Here is a 10,537-nt window from a genome sequence, read left to right as displayed (position 1 = left end):
GGATGGGACTTCAATCACCTCCCTTTTCAAATCCCCCCAATATTACCCACAATATTCAAAATGTCTTTCTTCAAAGCTCCCACCTCAGATAAAATACCCCTCTCTGGAGACTTATAGGGGATGACATCTTTACTTGGCAAAGTGCCTACCACTACATCAACAACCCGGGAAATCATCCCCCCAGAACTCATCTATCCTCCAACTGAATATGGCATCTTAGAGTCCCCAACAAAGTTAAGACCTTTGTGTGGCTCATGCACCACAACAACCTTCCAACTAGATCCACCATTTACAAAAGAGGTTTGAACATCAACACCTCTTGTCACTATTACAATACTGACCAGGAGGACCAACATTATATTTTCTTTGGGTGTAGCCTTGCCAAGACCTTTTGGCAACACCTTATCCAAAAGTACAGAGGGAATATACATCTCCATATTTTTATGTTTGACACCATTAACTGGTCCACCACTTGAAAATCTCTGAGCACTGATGGCTTTGACCCCAACACCTCTTGGGGTACCCTCCCCCCCTTTTGTCTCTGGCATCTTTGGAGACTAGAAATGCCAATAACTTCCAAAATTCCAATTCTCATCCATGCTTTAGCATACCTTATGCAGAAGTTGTGGAATATCACCACCTAAGAAATGCTAACAAACCTTCTCCCTAAGATAACATCACCAACAAATGGCTACCCCCACCTCTAAACCTTTTAAGCTTAACACTAATAGATCTTGTCTTGATAACCCAAGAAGGGGTGGGATTGAGGGGTCATCAGGAATGGTAAGGGATATTGGGTTGTAAGGTTTAGCAAGAGCTTTACCCATGCTACCAATAACCTTATGAAAATCTTGGCCCTGAAAGAGAGCCTCAAACTGGCCCTGAGCCAGAACTTAAAACCTTTTAGAAATCTGCATTCACTCTATGGAAGTTATTAATATGCTGCATCATGGAAACTTACTTTACAATTCCATTGTCTTTAAATGCATATCTCTACTACAAAGCTTGGGAAACTCTCCAGTCTACCACACTACCGGGAACAGAATAGAGTTGCGGACTGAATGGCAAATCAAGGCTCCAAACTAGACCTCTTTGACAAACTACATGTTTTTGCAACTCCTCAAGCTGATGTAGGAGTATTTCTTTTCTGGAAGACTTCAAGGAAAAATTCTCTCTCAAGTTGTATCCAGTAATGGGAATGCTAACCCAAACTGTTATGTTTTTGTGCCTGATTAGACTTTAATCTGTATGAACTCAACATCTTTACTTTTAATGCACATCTATTCTACCCACACACAAAAAAAAAAACTACCAGCACACTTCGCCTATCTTACATATTGAATCTGACCGACAAGTAATAACTTTAAATAGATTTAGTGATATTGCTTAAACTTTTTAGATGTATTAAGAATTCACGAGATATTTATAAACATTTTGACAATTGATTTGACTAGTATATTATATTGACTTGAGGTCATGATATGAGCTAGGAAACAATCAAAAAATGCACCAACATATTGAGAAATGATTTAAATTGCCTTCCTTTCATTTATTGAACCATAATTGCCGTCAATATTAAATTTTAGCTCAAAATTATCCTTCTTTTAAATATATTCTGATATGAAATAAATAAAATTTTTAGTTCCGTATATATGCATTTGTTTATTGATCTACATATTATTGAACTCAATCCATTAAACTCAAACTCATTTTGAAAAGACTCTATTACCTGTTATAGAGGAACAATAAAAACAATAAAACCTTAAATAGTGTGTGTGCTGAAGTGACTATTTTTTATTTTATTTTATTTGGTGTTTATATTAAAAATAGATATTTTAGTTTACTTGCTAATTTTAGTAAATTAAAAGAATTTTAGGAGTATTTTTTTCCATAATATATTAAATAACTAATAAGGAATCAATGGTTAGTTTATATTTTCAAAATATTATTAATAAAGTTAGTTCGATAAAATATATTTAACTTTTTTTTAAAATAGGAGTCACTAGGGATGTGCATCGGTCAGTTCGTTTCGATTTTACGTGTTATTGGTTCGGTTTATCGATTTTCGATTTTTAAATATGTAAAACCAATAACCAACTAATAAGATATTTTCTTATCGGTTTCGGTTTATCGGTTTTTGGTCCTTAACGATTCGATTTTCGGTTAGCCAATAAGAAAATACTTATAAAATAGAAATAGTAACAACTAACATAAAAAAATGAAATCTTAATTACCGCCAAAACCTACGCAATGCATTTTAGTTTACAAGAATGTTCAAACTTGAACTGAATATTAGTTAGAAAAAAATTGAATCCTAATTGTTGGAAGCTATAAATGCTTCGAGTTTTTTATTACGATAATAGCCGAACTTTATATTGTGTCTTTGTTGCCCTGAATAGGTTAATACTTTGTGAATCACTGAATTATGAATTAGTAGTGGATATAATCTATAAACATGCACACCTCTCTCTATATATATAGATAGGTAGATAGATAGATAGATAGATAGATAGAGAGAGAGAGAGATATATTTAAATATATAACATAATTAGGGATAAAACAATAACTTAGTGTATCCTTATTGGGTTATCGGTTTGACCAATAACCTAATAAGCTAAAATCGATACCGAACCGTTTATCCAATAAATTTTTTTATAAAACTAATAAAAAATCATTAACCCGATAACCCAATAACATTTTTATCGGTTCGATTTATCGGTCGGTTCGATTTTTGTACAACCCTAGGAATTACTAAGTATTATGAACATGATGATCGTTTTGGTATGTAGACTAAATTATTCAGTAATTAATATTTTGGGATTATAATTTCTAGATTAACTTACAAAAAGTGATATAAAATAATTCTTAGACTAAGTTTGATAAGAGTAATTCATACTATAAATCAAACATGATATAATATTAATATCAAATTTAATTATGAGATATATCAACGAAGCATTCATTACTTGAGAACATTGGTGCATTGCAATGTTATTCCACTACTTAAGACATTTTTGGGTTTGGCATAATAAACCAATGCCAATTGTCATCAACGTGTCGTCACCTTATTTGTTAGAACATGTCATAGAAGCAGAGCCTTCATTCGTCAAAATAATATGTTTTGTTTCTCGTTTTTTTTCAGATTTTGATCATTTGTCAATTCTCCTACCTTTTAGTGACTTGTATTACCGATAAAATTATTTCTTCTACATAACTATTTTTGTTAAACCATGTTACCTACTCAATCATAATTTAAATTCGTACAAGTCTTAATATTATAATTAAAACATAAGATTTTCTTTACTCGATTTCATTTTAATTATCATTATATAGCTTCATCAAATAACAATAATTTAATAAGTTATATACTTTATTTTTTTTAGCAATCACGAAAAAAGTAAAATGAGAGTTAAGACAAGATGAAAGGAGGGTTTGGCAACGGTTTCATCATTTTATTATTATTCTATCACAACAAAGAAATAAAAAAGACAATAGCTAAAATTTGCTTGTAAATTACGAAATACAGGAAAAACTCATTTTAAGCGAAGCAAAGTCAAAAGATATACTTTTGAAAATAAAAGAACACGTACCAAAACGCTTTCTTCTATAAATACCAAACGTACAGATCCATTGTTCGCTCTATTGTTTGTCTCTTCCCCTGCCTTTGAAAAATTAACAAAGAAGAAGAGTGTAAGAGCTTTGGAGATTGTAGAAAATTGAAAAAAAATGGGGAGATCGCAGATCTGTAGTGCCTTAGCAATTTTAGCTCTGTTTTTCTTCTCTTCAGTTTTGGCAGATGACGTCGTCGTTTTGACCGAAGAAAACTTCGAGAAGGAAATCGGTCAAGATCGCGCCGCTCTTGTCGAGTTCTATGCTCCTTGGTTCGTATACTCTACATGATCTGTTTTACAAATCATGCGGATATATTATCTTCTTTTCATTTAGGAACTTGCTAATTTTGATTGATTTTTAGTGTATTGTGAATGGCTAATTTGTTAACGAGGCGTTGATTGTGTGTATAGGTAATTAGATCTGTGATTATTTTGATCTAAGATAGTGTGATCTGGATTTGATTTGAAATAACTAAGCTGTAGTTATTGTTTCGTAATATAATCAATTTGACTAATTTGTTAGTCTAGTAGAGTTGTTTTGATTCCCTGTTCGTATTCGTGTTATTCATAGCTGCAAAATGATATAAATTTATTGTTTTGTGAGGATTTTAGATATTATTGTTGCAAAATATTGAGTCTAAACTAATATATTAGGACTGTATATGGGATTAATCTGAGTATAGTGTTATATCATATATGGATGCAAATGTTGCTTTTTTATATGGAAATTTGTGTTTTTTAGTAAATGAGATGTGTGAGTGCTAAATATGTATGGTTGCTGCGAGATCGATTATTTCTAGGCTATGATGTGGACTAATTGGAATCATATATGTGTCATGGGCAGGTGTGGTCACTGTAAAAAGCTTGCTCCTGAGTATGAAAAGCTTGGTACAAGTTTCAAGAAGGCAAAGTCTATTTTGATTGGAAAGGTTTGTTCTTCTGAATATGAAATGTCCCTGCAGCTTTTCGTTTTGCTAGGATCCATATGCAATAGAGCTCTTTCTGTGGTTCAGGCTGTTAAAGTTTTCCCTCTTTTTTTTGTGCTCTTTCCTCTGTGTCATACTTCTATATTCTTAAAGAAATTGATGAATTCCTCTTATGTTTACTACGTCTGCATTTTGTTTTGCGGATAATTTTGAGCAACTTAACCAAGTAGATGGTTGTGATTTGTGCCTGATTCAGTTTATTATTTTGCTTTATTTGATGGGAATGTGGTAATGCAAAAAAAAAAAAAAGAATTGTGTGCATACATGTTTCACCCATATGAGAAGGTTATGTTGATTGGTTTCATGTGGTGGTGTAGTTGGGAGAAGTTCCTTTGGATAGTGTGATTAACTGATTATTTTGTTTGAAAAAAAATTGAATTGAATGTTGTCATTCAAATTTAGTTGGATGGATGACTGGCTTCATTCACTTCTTTACCTGTATTAGCTAAAGCAATTTGATTTATAATTCAATTTGTTACATCTAATTTAATGGAATTTTTCTTCTATTTTATTTTAATCTGGTATAATGATATGCTGCATCACATAATCTGATGGCGTATTGTAGCTGTTGCAATTTGGCACAATTGTGTAAATCAATCCATCAGTTTTTGCTTCCTAAACCCTACATACCATTGGTTAGAAGTTGAGCTGGAAATTCCCTGTACTATTGGCTTCCTTCTATGAAATTCTTAGCCTAGTTCCCAGCACTTTCGTTTCTGTGAAAAGCCAATTATGATGAAATTGAATTTTTGACCAAACCCTAACATACAGTTTTGTCAGTGCTTTTTTTTAGTTTCGACAAATACATAAGTCTCTTTTCAGTTATTTTTTTAAAAATAATTTTTGTTTTGTTAAGTTTGTAATGGTTCTTAAAAATAATTCTCTGTAGGTTGACTGTGATGAACATAAGAGCGTTTGTAGCAAATATGGGGTTCAAGGTTATCCCACTATCCAATGGTTTCCAAAGGGATCAGTGGAGCCAAAAAAGTATGTTCATTTATTCTTCTGTTCGTACCTAATCAGCTTTGGTTGATTTTTTGATTTCTCTTTTCTTTGTGATTCTTTTACCCAACTTTTACAATTTTCCTTATTGCAGATATGAAGGTGCACGATCTGCTGAAGCCCTTGCCGAATTTGTAAACAGCGAAGGAGGTATTGAACTTGCTTTTGCAACTTGAGTTTTTACCCGTAGAAATGGAACCTAAAAGGCATAAAAGCTCAGATAGATCCGTAACAGAATGTCAACATAAGTAGTGGCAAATCATATCCTGAATGGAGTCTAAATGGGGAGGGAAAAATGAACAAACCCGTGAGAGGCATTAAAACACAGTAAAGTAATACTCTTTTGTTTATTTTTCATTGATTTTCTGTGCTGTTAAGGACCATTAATCATAATGGCAGGGTAAGTAGCGAATATAGTGTTTCTTCTTAGTATTTGCTTCTTGTGGGTTGACAGGAATCTGGATATATGTCTCAATGTAGATGATGATAGGTGATTCGTTGAAAGGATTTCATTTTTGCACATGCACAACTACATCTGAAACAGCGTTTAATGTTTGATGAGAAGTCATCGATATCTGAAATTCTGTTACCTTTCTAAACAAGTCATCCATATTGGAAATCTCCTCGCACTGTTAGTGTGAGAGTGAGTGCCAATTTGGGTTGGGGACGTGACATTTGAAATATTTAAGATGGCTAAAGAAATGAATGGACTCCTTTATATTTGTACTTAATCTCTCCCTGTCCTTCATATAGTGAAGCTCAGTTTGTTAAGCGTCTTTTCCTCAAGGTCAACTTTCCTTAAGACCATATCCATTAATTTACTTTTCGAGGATTTATACTATTGATCCAAGAGCATCGAGTGAATTGTTCTCAAATGTGACAGAAGCTGTGCAGTGTGCTCCATATGGTCAACGTCAATTATCCTAGAAGATGGTCTAACGGATTCCCGAAATCTGTTTGACCCTTCTGAATTGTTTAAGCTTCCTTTATTTAAATAATGGGTTTTGATGTGTAACTTTCAAAATATGAACTTTGGTTTCTCTGCTTGTGACTTAAGTTCCATTTCTGATATACACACAATAGAGCTCTGAGTTATTGTAGAACAGATGCATGCGTGATACTCTATTTACTTAAAATTTCAGTTTTGTGTGTTGAACTTCTGGGGAAAACATTTCTGCCTTCTAAAAATTGTTGTGTATCATTTCTTCTCAACTCTTATCATGAGGAAATTTAACCATTGCCTGATTTTGTGATCTTGCCTCTTACTTAAACGGTCGATAAACTCATTTTTTTAAAAAAAAATTGTGCATAGTGTTACCTGAAGATTAATTTGAAAGTGTGTATGTACTATGTCTACTGGTTTCTTAATCCTAGAGGATTTGTGTCCTTTTAAATTGATATTACTTGTTGATGGTGAGGAGGACAATAAAGTGGTATTTTAATTTTGAGAAAATTTTTTAAGGGCAAATATCTCCAGACCTTCAAGTGGATTATATCAAATAGGCAGTACTGACACTTTTGTTATCCTATTTTAGGAACTAATGTGAAGATTGCATCGATCCCGTCAAGTGTTGTGGTGCTATCTTCAGATAACTTCAATGAAATTGTGCTGGATGAGACCAAGGATGTATTGGTTGAATTTTATGCACCATGGTAAAATTTTATGATTATCTGTTTGGGAATAAGTAAATCTTTAATAGACTAGAGGTGCTAGGAGTTCAATATAGCCGGTTCTGAATTCAGTTGCTTTACTTTTTGTAGGTGTGGTCACTGCAAAAGCCTTGCTCCTGTAAGTGCATGAACGTCTTGCTTATGTTGAAATGAGCTAAGTGAGTATGTGAAGAGATCTGAATTTCTATCTGTTCATGAATGCAGACTTATGAAAAGGTAGCTACAGCATTCAGACAAGAGGAAGATGTTGTTATTGCAAATCTTGACGCTGATAATCACAAGGATCTTGCAGAGAAGTAAGTTCTACTTGTTAACTAATGTCACAATGCACTCGTTGATATGCTTATTTGCACCAGCTTATTGAAATGTCAAACTAGCCGTCAAGCAGATGTCCTTGCTTTCAGCATCATCTTCTTTTCATGACTCCTCACTCATCACCCCACTCCCTGATGTGTTTGTGTCTAAGAACATAAAGAATAACTTCATGAAAGATGAATCTCCTGCGAATTCTTCAAGATACTCCAACTACTTGGCCCCTCATTATATTTTCATTTAAACACAATTTGTGTCTATGTTGCCATCATATTTATCCCAAAAGGAATATATTGGAGGCTTTATTTTGGGTGAAACTTAGATGATAGACAATATATATCAGGAAATTTAAGTTGTAGTGTGACCCTGACAGCATCTGGCTGGGGAAAGAAGATATGGCTGCGCAATAGAGCATACATCAAGCATTTCTTAAGCCATATTCCATCTAGTAGTCTAGTTACTTCCAAAAACGGTTATCAAAAAAGAAAGAGAGAGGTGATGAGACAGTCATTGCATTTTTTCTGTTTTCAAGGTCACTGTGTTTTTCCCCCTTAAAACAGTAGTTTCGTCCATTCCTCATTTATGAATTCCAAAAGTATGTTGGCTGTGGAAATAGTTCGTCCCCAATTTACATTCCTGCAGTACTAGTATATGTTTCTCTGTTCGAATTTACCCTTTTCTGTTACTATTTTGGTGCTTCTGTCCAGCTAATTAAATTTCTCCCTTCCATCATGTTGGGCTGTGGAAATAGGTCATCCTCAATTTTACATTCCTTCAGTACCAGGATATGTTTCTCTGTTCCGAATTTACCCTTTTCTGTTACTGTTTTGGTGTCTCTGTCTAGCTAAACAAAGTCCTCTCTTCTATTCTTTTGTCAATCTCTCTTGAACACATGTACGTTCTTGCATGCACATGCATCAGAGTAATGTAAAATTTTGCTAACCAGGTATGGCGTAAGTGGCTATCCTACACTGAAATTCTTCCCAAAGGGGAACAAAGCCGGTGAAGATTATGAAGGTGGCCGAGACTTGGATGACTTTGTCAACTTCATCAATGAGAAGTGTGGCACTAGCCGCGATTCAAAAGGACAATTTACTTCAAAGGTTAGTAACAGATGAATGAAGTGGTAAATTAAAACACTATAACATCATTGTCTTTGCCTTTTAACTTCCCTTTGTAACTCATGGCAATAGGCGGGTATCATCGAATCCTTGGATACATTGGTGAAGGAGTTTGTCAGCTCCACAAACGAGGAGAAAAAAGCTGTACTTAGCAAGATGGAAGATGAAGCTGGAAAGCTGAAAGGTTCTGCTGCAAGGTAGGATTGTATTGAAATGTATTTTTGTCATAGCTTTGCCTTATATTTTGAGGTGTAGCATTGTTCCTGTTATATTGTTTTGTTGCTAGAGTAGCAAACAGGAAGAACTGATGTTCGGCACCTTGACCCGTTCCCTTTGGTGAACATTTCTGCTTGTTCCTTTTACTCAATTCCTTTCTGAATTGCCTTTCTAGGTATGGCAAGATTTACCTGAAGGTTGCCAAAACTTCCATGGAAAAAGGAGTTGATTACGCCAACAATGAGATTCAGCGGTTAGAACGCATGCTTGCCAAGGTATAACTGAACTTTCCTCTTCTGCATGTTGTTTTTATCCGTCATAAATATGTGCAGCAGCTAGCTCTATCTTCTCAAAAGTGACTCATAATGTCAACTTCTCAAACATCTCCTCTGTTCCATCTCTGTTTTCCTGTGTCCCGCACAATTTTGATCACTTAGCATGAGTTGGGTGTTGTTCCTTTTCCTATCAAGGTGAAAAAGTGGTGAAGCAGGAATGGGGATTAATTATGGAGCACAAAATTGCAACTTTACTGCTGGTTATTCTCTTTGATTGGAATTTAAAAACAGTAATATGTTGATAAAAGACTTCTAGTAATCTGCTGATGTATAAAGCTTAGAGCTGTTTTATTTGATAAATCTCCAGTACTTACCTACTTAGACGGAGGAAACTTTGGAGTTCCTGCTTTTAACTGTTAACAGAAGCTGATTTCTCTTTTGTATGTTCAACTCTACAGTCAATCAGCCCCACTAAGGCTGATGAGTTCACCCTCAAGAAGAACATCTTGGCGACGTTTGCATGAAGACCTTGCTAATGTTGCAGCTTGTGATACGGCCTGGCTAGGTACCTCCTGAGTTTTGCCGAAGGTCGAGAACTGCATTATCTGGTTAATCTTCTCTTGGTACTTTTTTGTACTCAGGAAGTTTTGGATACCACGGATCTATTGAGGCATTTTGTTTAGGCCAGTAGCTATATCAACTTTAGACTTCATGTCAGTTATGATTATCAGCTTCTTTTGACAAATAATTAGTAAAGTAATATCATCACGGCATGTTAATCTTCTTCTTCTGCGTTGAACTAGATTTTATCTCACTTAGTCACTCCACTGTCTGCATCATTGTGATTGTTTGATCGAGGGGGACTTAATTGGAGTGGCATAGCAATGACAGGTGAGAATTCATATTGTCGATCCAAACTTGCCTGAGATTGAGGCATGCTAGTTGTAATAAACAGGTATCTGAATGGGATCTTCCTGCACCTCTTGTTTCTGGACTATGATGTGCTCCAGGTATCATCATGGTGATTCTAGTGTCGGGGAGGTTCTCATATAGCATATACAATACACAGTTAAGATGTTTTTGCCTAAACTAAATGCGAGAATCACAAAGAAGTGCCAGGATCCAGGAACCAATTCACTACACTCTAAACATTCCTGTGTTTAAATTAATGTCTGCGACTGCACTTGTTTGTTCCAAACCCCCCTCCCATTATCCCAAAACAAAAACATCGAAAACTTCAAAAGAAGTCGAAAATATTCGTTGGTCACATTCTCTTTTGTTTCCACTCTTATGATCTTCCTTCTGTACATTCCCCTTTAGTCGACTGTCTACATAATAATTGG

The 10,537-nt window shown here is 34.7% G+C and overlaps 1 protein-coding gene across 1 annotated transcript; it reads left to right on the top strand.

Annotated features, from left to right (window-relative positions):
* Positions 1-3,433: 3,433 nt before the first annotated feature.
* LOC107839678 (probable protein disulfide-isomerase A6) lies at positions 3,434-9,979 on the top strand. Its single transcript, XM_016683266.2, has 11 exons — positions 3,434-3,881; positions 4,456-4,540; positions 5,487-5,584; positions 5,694-5,749; positions 7,135-7,252; positions 7,361-7,388; positions 7,475-7,566; positions 8,529-8,685; positions 8,776-8,900; positions 9,095-9,194; positions 9,653-9,979. The coding sequence occupies exons 1-11, from the start codon at positions 3,727-3,729 to the stop codon at positions 9,716-9,718; spliced, it is 1,080 nt and encodes a 359-aa protein (XP_016538752.1). The 5' UTR covers positions 3,434-3,726; the 3' UTR covers positions 9,719-9,979.
* Positions 9,980-10,537: the final 558 nt, after the last annotated feature.

The sequence above is a fragment of the Capsicum annuum genome, chromosome 8 (assembly GCF_002878395.1).
Source record: "Capsicum annuum cultivar UCD-10X-F1 chromosome 8, UCD10Xv1.1, whole genome shotgun sequence".
In the NCBI taxonomy this organism is placed as follows: domain Eukaryota; kingdom Viridiplantae; phylum Streptophyta; class Magnoliopsida; order Solanales; family Solanaceae; genus Capsicum; species Capsicum annuum.
Note: the sequence above shows the minus strand (reverse complement) of the source record. Positions and strands in the feature narration are given on the sequence as shown.

Excerpts from the sequence above, each read along its gene's own strand:
- LOC107839678 (XM_016683266.2), top strand. The coding sequence starts at position 3,727 with ATGGGGAGATCGCAGATCTGTAGTGCCTTAGCAATTTTAGCTCTGTTT. Across the intron at positions 7,567-8,528 it reads CACAAGGATCTTGCAGAGAA|GTATGGCGTAAGTGGCTATC; the intron begins GTAAGTTCTACT and ends TTTGCTAACCAG. Across the intron at positions 9,195-9,652 it reads TAGAACGCATGCTTGCCAAG|TCAATCAGCCCCACTAAGGC; the intron begins GTATAACTGAAC and ends TCAACTCTACAG.